The sequence below is a fragment of the Panthera uncia genome, chromosome A2 (genome assembly GCF_023721935.1).
Source record: "Panthera uncia isolate 11264 chromosome A2, Puncia_PCG_1.0, whole genome shotgun sequence".
Classification (NCBI taxonomy): domain Eukaryota; kingdom Metazoa; phylum Chordata; class Mammalia; order Carnivora; family Felidae; genus Panthera; species Panthera uncia.
In genome coordinates this window covers 105,359,373-105,382,658 of record NC_064816.1, presented here as the reverse complement: position 1 = coordinate 105,382,658, position 23,286 = coordinate 105,359,373, and the positions used below count along the sequence as shown (strand labels likewise).

Sequence of the window (23,286 nt, the reverse complement as noted above, 5' to 3'; positions counted from 1 at the left end):
TCCACAGACACTCCTTCCTCCACACACTTGCCCTTGCTCTTGCCTCTGCCTGGCTGGCACCCTTAACCTTTTACTCTGTGAGGTCTTCCCGAAACGCCTGATTTAAAATTACAGGCATCCACCACCAGCTCTCCATGTCCCTTCGCTCGCTTTATTTTCCCCTACCCCACTTACCTCCATCTAACACACTCTAGGTTTGGCTAACTTATTTTATTTATCACCTGCCTTTCTTCACAAGAACGTAAATTTAATGAGGGCAAGAATTTTGCTGTTTTCATCACTACTGAATCCCCTATGTTTATAAAATACCTGGAACAGGTAGCACGTAACAATTATTTTTCGACTGAATTAAGTTTCCTTCACTTTTATAATGGTTCACTACCACCAAAATACTTATGCACCCGGTATAGATATAGATGTAGATATAAATATAGATGATATATACATATATACATGCACATATAAATATGTATTTATATGTATACATATATGTATACTCACATGTACACATAAACACCCCTGGATAGAATATTAGCTAAATTAAGAGCATGGTATGGAGCGCCTGGGTGGCTCAGTCGCTTAAGCATCCGACTTCAGCTCAGGTCATGATCTCACAGTCCGTGAGTTCGAGCCCTGCGTCGGGCTCTGTGCTGACAGCTCAGACCGTGGAGCCTGCTTCAGATTCTGTTTCTCCCTTTCTCTCTGCCCCTCCCCTGCTCATGCTCTGTCTCTTTCTATCTCAAAAATAAATAAAACATTTTTTTAAAAATCAAAAAAAAAAAAAAAGAGCATGGTTAGTATTAAACACTGTGTGTTCTTGTAATAAAGACACACATCCTAGGAAATATTCTAACTCATCCTCTATCCCATTAGCTTACTTTCTTAGATGTTTACACTGGGGCACACATATCCTGAATGTCATCACTTCCTATTTTGAGAATAAATATATAAAAGCAGGAAATAGAGGCCATCTTCTACCCTTACAGAAAGAATTAGATAGTATTGTCATTCTACCCAGCCTGCATCAGGCCTGTCACTGGGTATCCATCTGCTATGCACTACATTTGTAGTTACCACCTGGCTCATCCCAGGCTTGTGGCCAGCTCCCCTCCTCACCTACTCCCCTTCCTTAGTCTCCTCTCACCAATCAATAAGTAAAGCCTAGGGCTGGCTCCACCACAACCTTAAATAAAGACACTCCCTCATCGCCATGGCAATAATCACCTCTTAGGCAACACTCTATGCTGTCGCACTGGACCCTCTTTTCCGCTGAGCAAATACAGAGTAAAAAGTAATCACTTGCATGAACACAGATCAACTCAGACCTGGATATTGTAGGGGACTGGGTTGCTTTTATACCCTACTTATCGCCAACTGACCGTTCCAGACAGTGCCAAATGGTTCAGGAAAAGTGATTTTGGTCCAAGATAGAGAGCTAAAACTACGATCTCTGCTGAAACTAGAGAACAGGGGAAAAGGGGCTTGAAAATCCACCCTGTGGCCAAGAAACACAGGAAAACAACTTGTCTTTCCAGAGACCTAGTAAAGAAAGTCAAAATAAAGCAAACAATGGGGATTCCTATCCCCATTGTGTTGGAATCTTCTAGAGGAGAATATAAAAACTGTCCTCATCAAAGATACTACTCAGGCACCTGCCACACACAAATTTGAAACTTCTCTATAGAAACGTATCTACAACCCAGCAACTGGACTCCCGCAGAAAAATAACCCCAGTGGAAGAATGCGTTCACAAGCAAAGAGTACAGACCTCTGCAAAAACTGGTTCCCCAAGGAAGAGTGAACGAGCAATTAACAAAGAAGAGGTTTGGTTAGCACTGCCAATTCAAATAAGTAGGTTTAAAATTACTAAAGAAATGTTTAAAGGAAAGAAACAATAATGGTATAATGCGATATAAACAGGTGGGTTGATAAAGAATCCAATTAAACTTCTAGAAATGACAGAAAACGTCGTTTAAAAATAATCAGAGCCTACCATCTCCATGAACTGGGGAAGTGTCAGTGGAACGTCATCCGGGTGCTCTCCAGGAAAACGTGAAGTGAGTTCATTTGAATTCTATAAAAAGACACTGTTCCAAAATGTCAAAGGACGGCACTCTGCCCCAATTCTAGCAATGAGAACACAAGATAATTCTCTTCAGAGCCCCAGTGCCATTATACTAACAGAGGAATGACTCCATTCTGGTTTGCACAACTTCTTGTAACACAGTGCTCTGCCTAGTGAATATACAGGCAACCTTGGAAGAGGAGCTTTGAGAGCAGCACATGTAGCTGTGGAGACATGCTGAGGGTATAAAGAGGGCCCAGGGTCTTCTGGCTCTTGCTGTTAGGTGGAAAAAGCACTGTCTTTTTTTCTTCTTCTTCTGCATTAATCATTCAGGTATGACTCTGGAATTACTTTTTGTCTTGGACTTCAGATAACAAGACAGACTAAACAATGCATTTTTGTAGCCATATAGTCGATGATGACTTGTGGTTGGAAATAAAATATGAAACTCTTTATACTCACCCAGCACCTAGCAATAAGCTAGCATAAAGTGGTGCCCTGGGCACCACTTTTGCATTGGTAGTGTCCTTCTTCTGAGCATCATACATCAGTGTTGCATTATTACCTAACCTGAAACCCTGAAACGTTCTTCCAGAGTGCCTTGCAAAAGGGAAAATGGCCACAGAATCCGAAACTCAGAACGGTATGCAAAGCTACCTGTGAACGCTGTCATTTTAAAAACATCATGAGCTAGTTCAATCTGCAGTTCCACTGAAACCTGAAGTGTTTCCTAGGATGTATTATTGTTTCCAGCATGATATGCTTTGGGGATTCATTTTTTAAGTCTAGCCTGTCTTGGATCACATGCCAGAATAAATATTCTGTTACTTCATACTAGATCTCTGGTTTAATCTAGCTCAGAACATGTAGTCAGTCAACAAAGGCAGGCAGTTTTGCCAAAATTCAGTAATGTATACTGTTTGGAATGGTTACAAAAGTAACACCCAAAACCAATAGAAATAAAAAATTTTATTTTTACTTACGAGAGTAATTTTGCAGAAAAAAATTCTTCATTAAAATTCATGTGTTAGTTTAGTAATCCCAAAGCTATCATTTGAAGTCCTTTTATCCACTTTTCCATAGTGCAGTAGTACCAAACTATTTAAATGACTCTAACAGGCAAAATTATGCAGGAAAAGCTTATGATAAACATTGACAAACGGGACTGCAATGGGAAAATGGTCTAACCATGGCACCCAATTTACTACCAAGAGTCAAGAGAGGCACCTGGGTGGCTCAGTGGCTTAAGCAACCAGCTCTAGATTTCGGCAGGTCATGTCATGACCTCACGGTTTGTGAGATTGAGCCCCATGTCTGAGCCTCGTGTATGGCTCTGCACTAAAGGCATGGAGCCTGCTTGGGATTCTCTCTCTCCCTCTCTCTCTCTGCCCCCCACCCTGCTCTTGCACAGGCATGCTCTCTCTCTCTCTCTCTCAAAATAAATAAATAAATATTAAAAAAAAAGAATCAAAAGAATATTCAACATAGGATCAGTAGTCAATTACATTTTGAGAAAACTGTTTGTGTTAGCACCTTAATAAAACTTCAGAGATCATAGCTATAGCTATCAATAACAATTTAAGACATACACTAAAATGTATCATTTCAGAAATTTCAATCATTTGCACAGATTTTTTTTTTGCATTATTTCCTTTGTCCATCTTCAGAAAGCCATTAATCCCTGTTTTCTAAACTGATCTGAGCTGTACATGACACAAATTTTGGACATGTCACATAAAAGTCTTTTGCAATTACTTTGAGGAAGTGAAGATTTTCATTTAAGAGCAGTATAAAATGAGTCTGAGTAGGGCTAGTGAAATGAATCAGATAAGAATAATCTTTAAGTTGTAAAAAATGTCCATGTATTTGTTCGAATTTTTAAAAAAAAAATGTCCTATACATAACTTGGTGCTTGAAAAAAAAAATCCTTGTACTAATTCTAGTATTTTAAACAAAATGACCTGAATGATTCCAAATGAAAACCTCCTTATAGAATAGCTGCCTTTCAGGATACCTGGGTGGCTCAGTTGGTTGAACGTCTGACTCTCCATGTCAGCTCAAATCATGATCCTAGGGTCTTGGGATTGAGCCCTGCATTGGGCTCTGTGCTGAGCGTGGAGCCTGCTTAAGAGTCTCCCTCTCTATGCGGTGCTGGGGTGGCTCAGTCGGTTAAGCCTCCAACTTTGGTTCAGGTCATGATCTCACAGTTCGTGAGTTCGAGCTCCGCGTCGGGCTCTGTGCTGACAGCTCAGAGCCTGGAGCCTGCTTCGGCTTCTGTGTCTCCCTCTCTCTCTGCCCCTCTCCCACTCATGCTCTATTTCTCTCTGTCTCAAAAATAAATAAACACTAAATAAATAAATAAATAAATAAAATAAAATCCTAAATATTGACTGAATTAGAACCCACTTTGTCTTACTGTGGAGAGTCAAAAAAGCTATAAATAATGAACAAATGTGATATTTACATTGGAAAAAAGATGAGAAAAATACAATGTGGTGAACATCACAAAACTTAGTCTTGGAATGATGACGAGGTCTTAAATCAGGAAGAAAGTAAATGTGATGAGTTTCTTCCCTGTTTGCTTTCAGGGCTGACTGATTGCTGAGGACTTTGAGAATAAAGTTATTACAGAATGAGTCACACAGAAAACACAGGCAAATAGAATACTGAGAACACGAGTACGTGTTACTGTTTCATTGGTGCTTAACTTTAAGGATAAAACATAAAAATTGGATAGTGCAAAGTGTCCCAAAAAGATCAATTTGTGAAAGCCATTAGTGATCATATTTCTTTAAGTCAACATTATAGAAGTGTTTTTTTTTTTTTTTGAAAACCTCACAATTATCCAAACTCTGATTTTGAAACCAATTATTCCATTTGGAGAAACAATATAACAGAATTAATTGGTATATAAAAGACACACACAAGCACACTCAAGGGAAATTTGGAGTCACAGAAGGATTATTTTGATCTTCCAAGAAATATATTCAATTATAGGCACACACAAAAATGAGGTTTTAGAAAGTTACTTATGACTATTTGTAAGGTGAGAAAAGTATAATAGTACTTTCTTTTTTAACCCATTTGTTTTAATAGTAAATAGTGTTTTCTGCTATAGGTGAAAATATTAAAATTTATAAGCTTTTTGCTTGTTAAAGAAGACCTCACTAATTTTGAAGTGTTGTATTATGTGATAGAGTATACCATGTGTTTTATATATCAAGCTGATATTGACATGTAATGTTTTTGTGTTTCCATATTGCATATTGTATTCATTTACCACTGTCCCTTACAAAACACCTGTCATGTCAGTGCACAGAGGGCCAGATAATAAGACAGAAAACTCTACTCGTGACTGTATGACAATGTATTCACTTTGGATATGAAAATAATGGTATAATAGCTTTTAAAGAAATAAAGGTAAAAAATCACCAGAAGAAATTTCATGGATCTGAAACTATATAGTAAAACTATCTCAGAAGGTAGGATTAGGTTTTTTAAAAACGTCACTTGCATAAGGAGGAATGACAGCTTCAGACAGCATCTTTGCTTGTTCAGGTCCCCACCCTCAGAAGTGTATTTGTCATGTAACAATATTGACTCTAGGGTCAGACTCCAACTGCTAAGGACACGTCTCCTTAATGTATTAGGAAAACTTCATTCATATATAGCTAAAGTAGTTACAGCATCTAGTGTATTTTTTTTAATTACCCCTGATCCCAGCCTATCCAAACTCGTCGCTAGCATATCACTTCAACAGAAGGTTCTAAGTATTTATGAGGTTATTCACTTCAAATTCTCCTGATTTTCAATTCAATTTAACAGGACGATGTTAATGTTTCCTTTATAAATACTCATCTTCAAAAAGATTTTAGAGTTCATAGGGAAAGCACTTACCCACACTGGATACATTTTAAATTGCTTTTTATTTCTTCTTCCCTATAATAAGGCACACCTCTACCATGATCTAAAAGGATTTCCAAACGTGGACCTTCATTCAGGTCAAACAAGAGACTTTAATGCCTATGAGATTAGGATTCCTTCCAGTTTAGTACCAGGTATAAAATTTCTGATAGCCAGGAAGAAATGTTAGACTGTGCTATAAAACAAGTACAAATGCAAAATCCTAAAGCTGTGGGCTCCTTACGATGGCTAATAGATACACAAATGCTTGAGCAAGAGTTTTTAACCTGGGGTGTATGGATCCTGCAAAAGGATCCTGAAATTAGTTTGAGTGTACAAATGAGCCCTCTGAAATAACTGTAAAATCATCCGTGTGTGAGTATTTTTCCAGAAACAGCTCTGGAAACCATTCGAATGCTTATAAGCCCATGCATAGGGACCCTGCTCCAGCCCTGAACTGTCTCACCTGCATTTGACGCTGGTTGTTGACTAGGGCTTGGGGGTCCTGCTACACTGGGATTCAGGGCGTGGCACGTCTCGGATGTCCTCGTACTTTTCTGTCTGCTTCTTTGTGTGCTTTACAAGCACATTTTTCTCACTCTCCTAAATGGAAGAATATGACCAAGGCTCGGTGCTGATGCTTCTGCTCTACACTTGCCCTTGAGAAACACACCTAATTGTACAACTCTCAGTATAACATGTCAGTGACGATGTTGCAGCCTTTGATGCCTATCATAGTCCCAAACTTGAGTCCCAGAAACATTTGTCCACATGAGAGGTAAATCTGCTCTCTCTTTGCTAACCCCTAGGAGGAATGGAAGTAAGAATAAAACTGACAAAGTTCCTCACTCAGATTCATAGTATCAAGACTTCTAGGTGAAATGGAAGAATAAGTTTTGAAAGCATTGGAATACCTTTATGTGTTTGTTCTTTAAGTGTTGGTAAGATAGAAGAAAAGCTAATATTTTAAAGAATCTTAATATTAGCCTGTGACTGATTAAAAATAAACTAAAATTAGAATATTAATTTGAAAATGATATTTACTGTTCATGAGCAATATTTAAATGATTCATAGTACTCAAATTACTATCCAGTAATTTCTATTTACAATATTTAAAAGAATTGCTAAAGTGGTTAGAATGGTTTTGCTAATGACATCTGCAAATCTGCCCTGTGGGGCATTTCAAAAGTCTAAGAGAACTGGGGCGCTGGGGTGACTTAGTCAGTTGAGCATTTGACTCTTGATTTTGGCTCAGGTTGTGATCTCACAGGTTCATGGGATCAAGCCCTACATCAGGCTCTGCACCGAGAGCGCAGAATCTGCTTGGGATTCTCTCTCTCTCACACACACAAACAATAAACAAATAAACATAAAAACAAGTAAAGTTTAAAAGAATTAGTTATGCAGGTATTAAATTTGTGAACTCGAGTTAAAAGCATTTGAGGGAATTTCATTAACAAAGTTTGTAAAATAAATTATTAATTGAATTTAATCTATTGGAATAAAAATATCAATTTGTGATTTTTTTTAACTTTTTTTAAGGTTTGTTTATTTTTGAGACAGAGAGAAACGGAGCATGAGCAGGGGAGGGGTAGATAGAGAGGGAGACACAGAATCCAAAGCAGGCTCCAGGCTCTGAGCTGTCAGCACAGAGCCCGACGTGGGGCTCGAACTCATGAACCGTGAGATCATGACCTGAATCAAAGTCGGACACTTAACCAACTGAGCCACCTGGGGGTTCCAATTTATGATCTTTTAATTTAATGTATTGAAGTCCATAGGTTACATTTAATCTGGTAAATTTAATTTACTGAAATTGAGTCTTAAGCCTGTAGATTTAGGAAAAAGCTAGGCTTGAAATTTTTACCTTTAATAAACTGAATAGCATTTAAACCCCAAGACGTGGGAAACAATTAATTTTGTACACAAAAGCCCCCATCGTATGTCAAGATTAAACTGCAATGGCAATCAACTCATCCTATATGTCAAAACACTAATGCTATGTGTCTATTTCTCTAAGCTAGAGTTTAGAGAAAGCTTATTTATTCAGCAGTCTGGTTTGCTGGTTAGATGAATATTTTTGAAAAGCCTCCAGCGGAGGCAAAGTCCTTGAGGACATGAAGCTATTTTCATCTTCCTCTACATAAAGCTCATCATCATTCCATTTGGGAAGGTTAACATTTGATTACAGTTTCCTCTCTTTACTTCCTAACATCAGAAGGCAGCTTGGTAGACTGAAAGGAATATTGGATTCATTATCAGCAATTATGAGGGCTTTGAGTCATCTCTCTACTCATCAGTTTCATGTCATTGGATCAGTTACCGCCACACATCTGAATTTATTTTCTTTATTTTTAAAAGAATCATATCTGGTGAGGTTGTTACGATGACAAATTCATTTTTCCAACAACATGGTTTGAAAGCTTAAGTCCTATGATAGGCTATAATCAAAGAGGAATCAAAGATTCTTCTGTCACGGAGTTCACACACTCAATATTATGTAATGGAGTTAACGGACCAAGGCCTCGATGATTATAATACAGAGAAGCAAGTGATACCTTCTGTAACAATAACTAATATTTTTGAACACTTACTATGTGCTACTTACCATTCTAAGCAGTTTGCTTCAGTTATTTTACATAATCTTACACGGATTATATAAAGCACGTCTTGCTGTCTATCCACACTTTACAGATGAGATGACTGAAGTACAGAAAGTTGAAGTAATTTGAAGGGGTTAGTAGAAAATGTAATAATCATAAAGGTAGATTTGAACTCAAACCAGTCTGAATCTACAACTCGCCCTCTTTACCACTACAGGACACTTCCTCTTAAGGATGAATTCCAGGGGTACCTGGGTGGCTCGGTCGGATAAGCAACAGACTCTTGATTTCAGCGTCGGTAATGATCTCCCGGTTGTTAAGAGCGAGCCCTGCACTGGGCTCTGCCCTGCCAGCGTGGAGCCTGCTTGGGATTCTCTCTCTCCGTTTCTCTCTCTGTCCCTCCCCCACTCACTCGTGTGCATGCGCTCCCTTTCAAAATAAATAGAAAATTAATAAAATGGTTATTTATTAACAACAGATTTTTACAGTATCAGGCAAGTCTGAAATACTGATTACAGGACATCGCTATTAAAAGTAACGACATTTAATAATATATAAGAAAAACTGGTACCATCTACAAAACCCTCATTGCTTCACACCAAGACAGATATGTGAGCCAAAGATACCACAGTCATTACAATGTGTGTAAGATATGTTCGAATAATTACTTCCTTCCTGCTGTATCTTAGTCACTACGACAAATACCAGGTATTTATTGACAAAACAGCAGGCACAGGAGTATAGTAAAATAGTTACGATATTATTACGATGAATTATAACAAACCAGAGACACTTTTAATCACCAAGTGTATGGGCTGAATTATCCCCTCAAAATTCACAGGTTGAAATCATAACCATCAGTACCACAGAATATGCCCATATTTGGAGATAGGGTCTTCAAAGAGGTAATGAAGATGACTGGTGTCCTTATAAGACAAAATTAGGACACAAGTACAGAGGGAAGGCTGGGTGAAGATGGGAGAAGATGGCATTGAGAAGCCAAGGAGAGGCCTCAGAAGAAACCCAATTTGCTGATATACCTTGATCTCAGACTTCCAATCTCCAGAACTGTGAGACAATGAGTTCTGTTGTCTCAGCCACCCAGCCTGTGGTCATTTGTTACAGCAGATCTAGCAAACTAATACACCAGGTACTTTCTCATTTCTTAATTCATTAAAATCTCATCTAACACTCAAAACAGTCATCTACGATCATAGTACCCTCATTTTATAGAAAAGGGAACCGAAGTTTCAGAGGAGTTAAATGCCAGCTCTGATTGTCCAGGGAGCATGCACCAGGATGCAGGATTCAGACTGAAATCCTGCGACCCCAAATCCTACCCACTGTCCACTCTGAGCAGGTGATGCACTGGATGACACCTGGGCTTTGGTCCCGACAATGCCCTAAACTAGTTGTGGGACCTTCAGAGTCATTCGTTTTTTAAACATCTTTACTATTTGATCTGCACAATGCGGGGGCTGAGTTGAATCCTCTAAGAGCTGAATAGACTAAGGGTTTATGTAAAAGCCTTTCCAGTTTTAAAGTTCAGCTCAGGGCAGCTGGGCGGCTCAGTCGGTTGAAGGTCCAACTTGGGCTCAGGTCATGAGCTCACAGTCTGTGAGTTCAAGCCCCACGTCGGGCTCTGTGCTAACAGCTCAGAGCCTGGAGCCTGCTTCGGATTCTGTGTCTCCCCCTCTCTCTGCCCCTCCATGCTCATGCTCTGCTCTGTCTCTCTCTCCCTCTCAAAAATAAGTAAACATTAAAAAAATTTTTTTTAAATAAAGTTCAACTCAAATAATTGTCTTCAAATATCTAAAGAAATTATCTCTGTAAACTCATTTATTTATTTTTTAGTTTTTTTTAATGTTTTTATTTTATTTTGAGAGAGAGACAGAGACAGAGCATGATCAGGGGAGGGGCAGAGAGAGAGGGAGACACAGAATCCAAAGCAGGCTCTAGGCTCTGAGCTGTCAGCACAGAGCCTGATGCAGGGCTTGAACTCACATACTGTGAGATGATGACCTGAGCTGAAGTCGGACACTTAACCGACTGAGCCACCCAGGTGCCCCGAATTTTTTTTAATGTTTATTCATTTTTTGAGAGAGAGAGAGAGAGAGAGAAAGAGAGAGAGAGAGAGAGCATGAGTGGGAGAAGAGCAGAGAGAGAGGGAGACACAGAATCTGAAGCAGGCTCCAGGCTCCAAGCTGTCAGCACAGAACCCGATGCGGGGCTCGAACTCATGAATCACGAGATCATGACCTGAGCCAAAGTCAGACACTTAACCGACTAACCCATCCAGGTGGCCCCTCTCTGTAAACTCATTTAGAAGTGAAAGAAAATTCAGCATTTTGGGAATCACTATTTTTCCCATGGAAATTTTGGTTTTATCAAAAAAAATATATCTACATGAAGGTGTTTGGAAACATTATGATCTTAACTCATTTTAAAAAGTTACTTTCATAGGGCTTGTATCCCATTAGTTAATTTTCTGTTGCTAAAGATTTATCCATTCTGAGCTTTTAAGGATTGCACATAGCTTCATGAACAAAACACAGGATTGAAATGTTTTACATAAAATCTGAGTTCAGTCTTAAAATCTTTTGTAAATAATTACATAATCTTGAGTGAAAAAAGAAGTCGCAGACATGAGGCTCCAGGTCTGAAAACTGAGGTAAATGGCTTCTGCTTGCCTAGCAGGGAAGTTTGCCATTAAATGAGATTATGTGTGGATCACTTTTGAACTTTTTTGGAGGGAAGTTGTTGCATATTTTCAACGACAATGTAATTAATAAAAACTCATAGTGTTAGGTATCTTCTTTCAATGACTTCCTCAGCTTTGAAATACTTTGTGCATGCATGCTTGATTTGCAATTTTTTCATAGCCATGGTGAATGTACATTTTGTTCGTCAGGAAGAGGAAGTGTATGGCAGAAAATAATGTGTCCCACAATGGAGAGTAGCAGGTCCAATGACTGCCGAAGTTTGAATTGTGAATCACCCCTGGGTGTTCTCAACTCAAAAAAGGCAATCTGCCCAAGGGGGAGAAAAAAATTCTACACACCACACACTCCATCCAATCATGTAAAGACAAATCAGCCTCCAGGCAAATCAAATGTCTTCATTTAAAGCTTACCTGGATTTGGCACGCTGCCCACTTTCCAAATCTCTTTAACAATAGACTTTCACAAACAGTTAAAAACAGGCACACTGAAAAGCATACCCTTTGCGATGCTATTTTTAAAAACAAGGGACTCTTGAGCTATTTGCTGGGGTAAAGGAAAGTTCCTTTCTGAGTTTGCAACCTGTCCTTACGGGATTAGTGGGTGGGATTGAGCTGTGCTCGGGAGCATAAATAGAGGCTCAGCTGAGCTGGCTCACTAGGAGGTTTGGACCGCAGTGAGGCCAGCTGGCTCGCACAGACAAGTGGATGGGGAAATCCAGGTAAGGCTCCCGACAATAATGTTGGCAGGGCACTGGCTAGAGTGAGTTTGGGGCTCTGATTACCGTGTCAAGTTACAGGAATCAATAGAGAGAGAAGTGCAAGGTAGTTCCCAGGGCAATGAAATGAGATGCGGGGAGGGAATTTCCATCAAAGTCTTACCAGGACCTTTCCTTGGCCAGAGCTGGTAGAGGGCTGCATTCCTGAGCTATTTCAAGGTAATGCTTTCTCCTTTTAGAAACAAGGGGTTTAAGAGTGGGTGAGCTCTAAGAGCTTTCAAGCCTGGGACAGGGCCTATGGTCTTCTGTCACTATGTACTGCTCATCATCTAATGCTCTGCTTCTTTCCCACTGGCTAAAGCACAGTTCCCCAGGACTACGAAATCTCAGCTCAGACTGCCCGCTAGGAACTACACTTGGGAATATTACTGCAGATCAGAAAAATGGTTCTTTTTCTCTGTTGTAAAGATATTCTTGTTGCACCTTCAATCTTGAAATTCATGGGATGGGCTACAAGAAAAGAGATGGGCTGGCTTTCCTGAAGCATTTACGAACAGGGACACTGAAACCTCCTGCAAGTTCATTCCTTGCTAAAGATAAGAGGACGGACATACAACCACCGTTTCATAGAGTGTGTGTTTGTATCCAAATTCTCATCATTTTCTATGGTTAGCATTGTGATTTTTTTTGTTTTCTTTTGTTTTAGAGAGAGAGGGGAAGGGAGCATGAACAGTGGCAGAGGAAGAGAGAGAGAATGTTAAGCAGGTTCCATGCCCCGCACAGAGCCCAATAAGGGGCTTGATATCACGGCCCTAAGATCATGACCTGAGCTGAAATCAAGAGTCAGGGGCTTAACTGACTGAGCCACCCAGGCACGCTGGCGTTCTGTTTTGAGGTGGTTTATGCAGGGAATTTGCAGGCAGAGTCCACTTCGCATGAAACCTCAGTAGAATGAATGTCAGGAGTGAGCCCACAGTGGTGTATTTATAAAGCAGGAGTGACATTAGGCTTCAATGGGTCACCCTGCCATAAAATGCATGTATTATGTCAGCAGTTCCAGCCGGTAAGCTGTGCAGCTATTACAAGGGGTCCTGACAGTCAGGCAACAAGAACGGCCGGTGAGCAAAATAGATAAAACGTCTCACCATCAGTTGGTGATTATTTTTTCTAACATAAAGAGGTGCTGTTGCTATAAGTAAAATACAAAATCAAATGTTTGTTGATAAATTCAAAGTAATTATTTGCCACAAAGTAATTATTTGTTATGAACCAACTAACATCTAAAAAGTACAATTATTCTCATGTCAAAGTTCTGTTTTGTTTTGTTTTTTTCTTTTCTAGTGTTAAAAAGATGTCTTTGTACTAAGAAGGCTGGGAATTGTTGGCTCTCTGTGTAGAAAATGAAGGAAGCGTATCCTTGCTTTTTGTTTGTCTTTTTTGAGTTAGACGTTTGTGGCTACCTGTGATGGTTTGGATAGTAACTGGTCAGTTTAATCCAAGCCATCATCTGGGTTTGGTAACTTAGCAATGCTTTTTTTTCAAAAACAGCTAACGCTCAACAACAATTTCCACTCAAGCTATCAGAACATGAGAAAGGTCTCCCCCACCCCCAGCTTAAAAATACTAACCATTGGTAATCCATCCTGTTTCCTTTGCAGAATTTATTCAGACCTACACCAATATGAGTGAGATATGTTTAAGCAATTTCAGTCTTTGTCCTTCCTGGAACCCCATCCCCAATTCTGCATGTGATCAATAACTACAGCAACTTGCTAATGCAACTCTCTTTACCAGCTAGCTCTCTCCCTCCCTCACTCATGGATCTCATCTTACCGTTCACTTTCCTACTTATAGGCATCTGCTTTGTAGTAGTGAAGCTTTCCCAAAGAATTAACTGTGAAATACAGGAAGGGAAAAAAAATTAACAAAGAGATACCCATGGGTTGGTTCTCTGTATTATGATTCCCATAGAATATTTTGGGCACTGAAAGACATGCCCACAGTCACCTACTGATACAGGCCCATGGAGAGAGTCGAAGAACTGTCTCAGTAGACTGAACTTGCATCGACATATTTTAGTCAATTCAGAACTAAAAATGGAATTTGAGTAAATGTTAGACTAGGGAGAGAGTTATGTGGGTACAAGTTTTCAGTGAAGCGACAAAGTTGGCAGGTTTTAATTTAAATAAGGATTCATTTTACTTAGATCTTACTCTTTAATGGCAATGTCCCCATTTTACAAGAAGGCTGGAGACGTGTGTATGTTTAGGGCCCTTGTTTCAGGATGGGAAAATGGGAGCCAGCCCTGCAAATGGAAAGATCCATAAGACTGGGTTCTGTACCAACCTCCTAAGCTTTCATCTCTCTGAATTTCAGACTCTTCATCTATAACATCAGGCATGGGTAGTGGGAATGGAGGAGTAGCCCCTAAGGTGCCGTCCAGTACTCAAAATTTCAAAATATAAAGTTTAAATGTAAACTCCTTTAGCTATAAGAGTATATACATCTATCTACTTTCTTAAAAAATATCTATAAACCTATTTCTATACTGTAGGTTTCTATGGAGATCTACATCAGTATACACACACACACACACACACACACACACACACACACACGGTTGTACGCCTGTTAGTAGAAAAGTCAATAGATATCCACACTATGTATTTTTAGGAAAATTCTGTGGAAGGTAGTTTTTCATACCAGCTAAGCCTCAATTCCATTGTATCCCATGGCCGTGATGCAGTCTGAAGATTTTAAAGCTGCTCGTTCCCTTTTGTTTTACTGATATTTTGCTTATTTCCACATCAGATTTGCCATGGAGAAGATCTCAGTGTCAGCATTCTTGCTCCTTGTCGCCCTCTCTTACACTCTGGCCAAAGATATCACAGTCAAATCAGGAGCTAAGAAGGACACAAAGGACTCGGCACCCAAACTGCCCCAGACCCTCTCCAGAGGTAGGAGAGAGCTTCCGGTCGGCTTCCAATGCCACTTAATTGAGAAGCTGAGACTTGTGTGCCAAACATATTTTTGCATGTGTTTCTTCTAAATTCATCAAAGTTTATCAATGTTTCTGCTTTCTCTAAAGGGTTTTATACTTGTTTGGTATCCAGTGTATATTTATCCCAGTCTTCACCATTGCTTTTCAACATTTTTAGTCTGAAATTATAATAGCTTTAAATATACTGATTCATTTTGTTCTAGGTTGGGGTGACCAACTCATCTGGACTCAGACATACGAAGAAGCTTTATACAAATCCAAGACAAGGTAAAGAGGAGGGTTACAGAGTTCTCCTAAAGCTCGCAAGTGCGCCACCTAGTGATACGTAGCTGTACATGAAATCTTACTCATTAAAAATTACCCAATCGCTCTTTGTCTCTTACAGCAACAAACCCTTAATGATTATTCATCACTTGGATGAATGCCCACACAGTCAAGGTAATTTGTTCTTCTAAATATAATTTCCTTTATAGGCTTTTAGCTTTAGGGCCAAGGTTCAGGTCATTCATCTTTATATCCTTAGCACCTAGCATAGTTGAATGAAACATAACATCTTATGTAGTAAGAACCTATTTTAAAGTAACTCCAGGGGCGCCTGAGTGGTTCAGTCAGTTAAGCATCTAACTCTTGATTTCAGCTCAGGTCATGATCTCACACTTTGTGAGTTTGAGCCCTCCATCAGGCTCAGCGCTGACAGCACGAAGCCTGCTTGGGATTCTCTCTCTCTGCACCTCCCCTTCTGTGTGTGTGTGTGTGTGTGTGTGTGTGTGTCAAATAAATACACATGTTTTAAATTAAAAAAAAAATAAAAGTACAGTTCAACTTAAAATACAGTTGAAAGCAATGCTTTCAGCCACTGATGAAATGGATACTTAGTGATTCTTCTTTGTATTCTAGCTTTAAAGAAAGTGTTTGCTGAAAATAAAGAAATCCAGAAATTGGCAGAGCAGTTCATCCTCCTCAATCTAGTTGTAAGTTCACTTTTTTCATTGCTGACATTCCTCCGTGACTCATTATTTGAAATCGACAATCTATCTTTTCCTATGCATTCTAGCCACACGGCACGGACTGGGGTCTGTTCCAAATGTCTCCTCTCACAGATTAGAGAGAAAGAGAGAGAGACAGAGAGAGGGAGAGAGAGAGAGAGAGAGAGAAACATAGTTCATTAATAATCTATCTTGCATGCATATGCTTTTATTTAGTGATTAATAATTTTAGCTTGTCTGAAAAATGCGCTCTTGTGGTCAGGATTTTCTCTGTGGCTATAATAATTGGAAGGTTTTTGTCTTCGCAAGCCTCTTCCTGTGCCCCTTTGCCTGCAGTCCTTCTTAGTCCTTGTATCCTCTCTCCCTGAGAGACAGTTTCCTGGTGGTCTAAATGAAATCACTGCACATGCAAAATAGCTTCCCTTCATTCCCACTTTCCTTCACCATCAACACCCCTCCTGTTGGTCAGGCTTTCTGTCTGCAAGTGCTTTCTACTGCAAGTTCTCTCTCTCTCTCCCCCTTCTTTCCAAGTTGACATAGGTTGGCTTCTTCAAAGAGCATTCTCGGGGCGCCTGGGTGGCTCAGTTGGTTAAGCATCTGACTTCAGCTCAGGCCATGATCTCACGGTCCACGGGTTCGAGCCCCGTGTCAGGCTCTGTGCTGACAACTGAGAGCCTGGAGCCTGCTTCAGATTCTGTGTCTCTGTCTCTCTCTGCCCTTCCCCTGCTCATTCCCTCTCTCTCTCTCTCTCTCTCTCACTCTCTCTCTCTCTCTCTCCCTCCATCTCAAAAATAAATAAACATTAAAAAAAACAAACAAACAAAGAGCATTCTCATCTTCCTCAGTGCTCTTCCATGGGTTCACTTTCCTCTTTCTAACTTTCAGTATTAGTGACTTGGTGAATCTCTACTTGACATACTTGTCTTTTTCATATTTTATATTCTCTATGGACAACTTCATCTACAGCTGTCTTTAACCAATGCCCACACACTGGTAATCCCCACATCTCATCCAAACACATGACGATTTCCAACTTGTGTGTGCAATCGTGGTCCAGATATTGCATTAGTTAAGCTTAAATTCAACAGGTCCAAGGCTGAATTTATAAGCTTGGTTCAAGATTTTCAAAGAGCTCTTCTTTCATTATTCCCTGTTTCACTGTAAGTGTTACTCTAGATGGCAATCTCCTACTCACCTTCAGCAGTCAAGAAACCCTGTGGTCTAACTGCTACATATTCTTGCTATTGGTCATTTCCCTGTAGAATGAGGACTACTATTTAGTGTCACAATTTTTCTCAGCCTAGTTGACTACAGCATTGCTAAATGGCTCTGTGCCTACAAAATAAGTCCCAGCTAGTCCCACATGGCCATCAGGGTAACGATTCCAAAAACCAAACTGGGGTTATGGTACTTCTTCTAAATCTCTCCAGTTGTTCTTGTCTACTCATGAACAAATGCAAACACTGGCATAGTGTGAAAGACTGCTCAAGAGCCAGCCCCAGAAGCAGCTCTCTAGCATCTTCTCTCGCCAATACCTCATGCATCCCCTATATTTCAATCCTCCCAAAACACGTAGTCAGACCAGAAAGTGCTGTGCCTTTCTTCTACCTTTGTGCAGTCATTCCCCACTGTCTGCAGTGACCTCATTTTCCACGTAACCGACTCCTGTTCATTTTTTAAGACTCCTCCCTACTCACTTCAGAAAGTCTAAGTAAAACTTGCACACGGGGCTAAATGTCCTGCTCTGGTCACCCACTGCACCTGAACACCCTCCATCATAACACTTCACCAACTGGATCCTTGATATTCATTTTCCTACCTGTATCTCTCAATTGACAGTGCATTCCTTAAAGGTAAGTGCTATAAGACAAGCCTGTTTGTTTCTGTAATTTCTCTAAATGTGACTTCTGTTTCTTTCATTATTCTATTTCCTATCTCACCCAACATGTCTTCCCAAACATTATAACTCCCTCCATATTCTCACTTCTTGAATGTTTTTCCTCTTGATCCTATCATTCAGTCCTCTACATCAGGTTTTGAATTACAGTCTGTTCTATCTTATTTATTATTTCATGTGTATAACCTGCCTCCCCATGTGTATTATAAACTCTCTGTGGAAGAGATGTGCCTTAGAGTATCTCAAGATGCCTAGCCCTGTAACGGACACATTTCTGGATTAACAAGTATGAAAACAACTAAAGAACAGACCAACTAAAAGCTGTCTTTTCTTTTAATCTTAGTATGAAACAACTGATAAACACCTTTCTCCTGATGGCCAGTATGTCCCCAGAATCATGTTTGTTGGTAAGTAAAAGTGACAGTGAGATTAAGCACACCTGTCATTTCCCACGTGCTGCGGTATCTCTTCTCGACTCCCCCTCCCCATCTCCTATTCAGTCATGGCCATTGCCATTGTCATGCCCTAACAAGGGGTATGATATTCCTTTACGCTTCTCAACCTATTTTCATTAGAAAATTCAAGCTTCTGCCTATTTCCTCATCTGTTTCTCATCTGCTAACATTAACTTATCATGTCCTGTCACAAATACATCTGAAAAGGAAGCATTCCCATTAACTCTTTAAATGCATTGCCCATTTTCCTGAATACATCAGGCCTGTAAATACTTATTTTTCATCTGGCAAACTTCCAATTCGTATGTTGGATTTTTCATTCTGACATTTTTGATAATTATTTTGGGGAAAGTGAGGAAGATGCACTGGAATAAAAGAAATCAGAGGAGTCATGCTCCTTCCAGCCACCGGTACTTTTCAGGTGCTGTTCTCTCTGCTGGAAAGGTCTTCCTGCTTCCCCCATGCATTTCCCCCATCACCTCCTCCGTCATCCCTGTCGTTCACTGACCTGGCACAATCCCCACTATGTGCTCTTGTGACATCATGTTCCTCTCAAGAGTCACACTTATCTCAGTGATAAGTTCGCATTTAGTGGGTGATTGTTTAGTATATATTTTCCCCCACAGTACCACAGCTCTTGGGGGCAGGTACTGTGTCTGTTTCTTCTCACCCTCCTATTTGCAGAATGACCCTCCGGTAGGCTGGCAATAAATATTTGTTAAACGATTAAACAAATGAATTGGGAGTGGCTTTGAACCAAGTCAGAGTGATTTAAGGACACTGTATAAATAAATCCACCCCATGGCAGAGCCCACGCTCACTGAGCTCTAACTCACTATTGGACCATCTAACTCACTAAAGACACATTAACAGGGGAGAGGAACAAGTGAGGGATATAAAGGAAAAAAGCTGAACTGGAGCTAATAGTACAGATTCCATTTTGTTAGGATTTAGAAAACTGAGAGCCCTTAAACCGGGACTTTATAGGTCACCCAGTTACATTCTGTGCAGGAGTTCTTTTCATACTATCCCTGTCTAAGGGCATTTTAACCCACATTCAATGCCTTCCAAAAAACCCACCTCAGGCAGCTTGCTTGCTCTTCCAGCTCCGGAGTTTCCACACTGCCTGCATATTAGAATCACCTAGAAGATTTTAAAACTCAAGCTACCCAGCCACATCTCAAACCCGTTAAATCAGAATCTTGCGCAGGGGAAGGCATGGGGGGGGGGGGGGGGGGGGGGGGGGGGGGGGGCTGGGGAGGCTGGAGGTATTTCTTAAAGCTCTCTTAGTGGTTCCAGGGTGCAGGCCATGGCTTGTGAGCCAATGGTTGTTAAAAAGCTTTTCTTATGTTAATTTATTACAAAGAGTAGACCGTGTGTTTGTATCCTGTGCACGTAGCAGAAATATAATAGGTTTTAAGTCTTTGTTGAACAAATAGATGTCTGCTTTCTGTAATTAATGTCAGTTGGTACCATTCCAACATTCTGAAATGAAAGACTGCCCACTTAAGTACCAGCAACAGACTCTACATACAAGCATCTGGTTCTCACAGGACCTCTTCATCTGATTTTCAGGACATGTACCTTAAGCTCTTTCAATCTTCTCTTGCAAGACAAGGTGCCTAGACATGTGTAGACCCTAGTATCTCCCTTTTCGATCCACCTTATTGTTAAAATACCTTTTTTTCTCATTAAGTGAAAAGTTAACTTGAAAGCTTCAAGTTAAATACAAAACATGAAAAAATGGACTTAAACCTATAGGGACATATGTATGCATGAGGGAAGACTCTTAAGTCTTTATTTTTCAAATGTATCCAGATAACAATAAAGTAAAAAAAAAAAAAAAAAAAAAAACAGGGGAACTACATGCTTATTTGAACTTCGCTTCTCTTACGGTTGGCATTCTTTACTTGATTAAAAACAACCCTGGGTTCTGAAAACTAGCATTGGATGTGAGTTTCTAATTATCTAGGTTGCTCTTGGTAACACACTGCAATTACCACATAAGCATTTCAAAAGTTTAAAATAATTCTTTAGTAGGGAATGCCAATGTTTCCACCAAAGCACCAAACACCACCCCGAAAGTATGTATTATTGTGTTTTCGAGTTGCTATAGATAGGACAGCAGGGTTCATAACCTTTCCCACAAATAGCATTCCACAGCTGTCAAATGCTCCGGGCCCTGGTTGGGGGACTGCATCCACTGGCCGGGATGCAGAGTGGATGGCATGGAACTTCGTGAGACAGATCACACGCTGTGTTCCTTGCGTGGCCACGGACAAACACATAGGCTTTCTCACACAGCAGAGCTTACTTGAAAACAGAGACTTCATTCCTGTTTGGTTTTTCTTTGTAGACCCATCCCTGACAGTTAGAGCTGACATCACTGGAAGATACTCAAATCGTCTCTACGCTTACGAACCTTCAGATGTAGCTCTCTGTAAGTGTTACCTCCTGTGAACATATCTATTACTGTTGCTCTAGGAGTAGAGCTCTGGTGAGGAGAATCAGTTTGACCCTAACTAGCCTTGTGCAAATCATACTCACCTAGATCTCATTTATTTTAAATCTCAATGAAAGACTATTTAGATTAGGTATCCTTTTCTCTTGGAGGATTCTGTGACCACATTACCTGCTTTTCAACTTTCCCTCAGGCAGTCTATCCCATAACTCCTACCAAAGAATAAATGCAGTAGTAATTGTTTTATTACAATAGTAATAGTGGTAATCTGCATGCCTTATGTAGTTTTTCCAAAAGATGAAAATGAAATAACGTAGTCCAGTCTGTTGACATTGAGTTTAAGTTTAATTTTAAAGATCAGAAGGAAAGACGGCTCCCAGTAGTTGGAAAGATTCTCACTTTGCCTGGATTTGCCATAAAATGGAAAGACAAGACAGTGCAGATAAAGCACCTCAGTGGGAGACTGTACCTAGTTGTCACATCTAATTAGTCCTTCTGGGAAGAAAGTTGGGCTTTATCCCAAGAACCAATTCTGCTCAATGACTAGTGGCTGCGTAGAACTATATCGCCCAATATGTGAGCCATGAGCTACACATAGCACTTCAACATTCAATTAATTAAAATTCAAAATTCAATTCCTCTGGCACACTAACCACAGTTTAAGTACTCAGTGCACCGGCACTGGATACTTTTCATCATCACCGTAATGTCTATTGAGCGGCATTGACCTAAAATATTACACTGGGAAAGACAGTGTAGCTGCATCTGGGCAGCAGCAAAGATTATCATGGTCCATTGGCAATGCCTCTGGTGGGTGCCGGGAGGACCAGGGAAGCACATTCCAAGCACTGGACATTCTCGAGATAAGAGCATATATCTTAATAAGACTTTGGACTCCTTGAAGGCAGGTATCCTGCACAGGTAATATCACAGTGCTTTGTAGAAAAGGCATGCAATAAATATTGGAAGAGAACTGGAATGTAAATAAAAGCCATTCACATACTTTTGGGAAAAAATTTCATAATAAGATTACCAACTCTTCACCCTATCATGAAATAGAACCCCATTTAGACAATGAATAAAGTACCCAAGTTTAGGGGTTTACTAGATCAACACAATTGCTGGTGGCATCTTGACTGTGGCAACCTTTTCCCCCATTAGTGCTTGACAACATGAAGAAAGCTCTCAAATTGCTGAAGACTGAATTGTAGAGAAAAAGCAACATCTGCAAGCTTTTCCTTCTGTGTCAGGCCTTGAGACTTAAGAAGATCCTAGAAGACTTTGGAGAATGCAGGAACACAGATGGACACACTGATTAATTAGATCAGGGTTATTGTTACAACAGTTACTTTTTTTTAATTTGAAGTATATATGTATGAAAACAATCTTGCATACTACCATAGTCAGCCATGATTTTTTTTTTAAAAAAATAAATCCTTTTGGGGGTGTTCAATGTTATTTCTTCCCCCAACTTAGTTCTTCAGAGAAAAGCTATTTAATTCATTCACCAAATAGGACTTTTGGACACACAAAATGTTCAAAGAGGAGACAAGAAGACAAACTTCACTGGAGCAATGAAGACCAAAGACAGCCAAAGTTATCACCTCACCTCATTATGTAGTTTGTCACTGGGTGCCTAAAATAGTCATGAGCTTAGTCAACAGAAGCATCAACACAGAATATGTGTTAGTGTAAAAGAATATGTACAAAGGCATCCCAAGAAGATTGGGTACCTAACTGAAGACAACCCCTCCCCACCCTGGTGGGGAACTCCTTATACACACTTTAAGAATTCAATTTTAGTTAGATATTGCACAATTTAACCCTCTCAGAGAAAGCCTCTAGCAGACAGCTTTCTCCATCAGAGCACTAATTCAGTGAAAAGGTCATTCAAAGAACATCTGCACCCTTGAACATACCCTCAAGAAATGCTAAGAACTAGCCTTATGATACATTTGATCTCTCAAAATCATTCAAGAAAAACAGAGTTCTGTGAAGATGCCAATGGCAACATTATTTAAACATACTTTTAAAAAAAGGCAACCTGGAAATATAATGGTTACATAGTTTATGAACTCACACGGCACTATGTTGTCATCTATAAAAATAAACACTATGAAGAAACAAAAGGATAAGTGAAAAAGAATTTAGGAATATGTGCTGTAATGGCAAAAGGAGGAAGTGTGTGCACACACAGGTTAGAAAGAGAAGATGCAAACACATAAACTTTTGCTTTAAGCATATGGAAACATCAGCAAAGCCTGTTCTAACAAACCCTTTCTTGCCATCTCCCTATCTTTCCTTTGTGTTCAAATAAATTTAAGTGAAAGCGTATGTTGACAACCTAACTACACAGAATTGGAAGAATGCTGTAGGTCAAGGGAGTATTATTTCAAACAGCTGAATAAAAAGGTTGGTGGCACAGTGTCAACACAAAAATGGCACAGCCACTATAAAAAAAATATATATATGGCTG

The 23,286-nt window shown here is 39.8% G+C and overlaps 2 protein-coding genes across 3 annotated transcripts in view; one reads left to right on the top strand and one right to left on the bottom strand.

Moving 5' to 3' along the window:
* Window positions 1–23,286, bottom strand: part of TSPAN13 (tetraspanin 13) — a 105,236-nt gene that overhangs the window by 45,216 nt on the left and 36,734 nt on the right. The gene's annotated exons all lie outside the window — the stretch shown is intronic.
* AGR2 (anterior gradient 2, protein disulphide isomerase family member) lies at window positions 11,952–22,274 on the top strand. Of its 2 annotated transcripts, none has more exons than XM_049641589.1 (8): window positions 11,952–12,013; window positions 14,822–14,967; window positions 15,215–15,278; window positions 15,397–15,449; window positions 15,909–15,982; window positions 18,238–18,301; window positions 20,706–20,789; window positions 21,972–22,274. In XM_049641589.1, exons 1-8 carry the CDS (start codon window positions 12,000–12,002, stop codon window positions 22,019–22,021), a joined length of 549 nt encoding a protein of 182 aa, XP_049497546.1. In that variant the 5' UTR covers window positions 11,952–11,999; the 3' UTR covers window positions 22,022–22,274. The 2 variants fall into 2 exon arrangements, with proteins under 2 accessions (XP_049497546.1, XP_049497547.1); XM_049641590.1 differs by lacking the exon at window positions 11,952–12,013 and adding an exon at window positions 12,135–12,229.

Bases quoted from the DNA above. Each gene is read 5' to 3' on its own strand.
- AGR2 (XM_049641589.1), top strand. The intron at 14,968-15,214 runs GTAGGAGAGAGC...ATTTTGTTCTAG, and splicing joins GCCCCAGACCCTCTCCAGAG to GTTGGGGTGACCAACTCATC. The intron at 15,279-15,396 runs GTAAAGAGGAGG...TGTCTCTTACAG, and splicing joins TTATACAAATCCAAGACAAG to CAACAAACCCTTAATGATTA.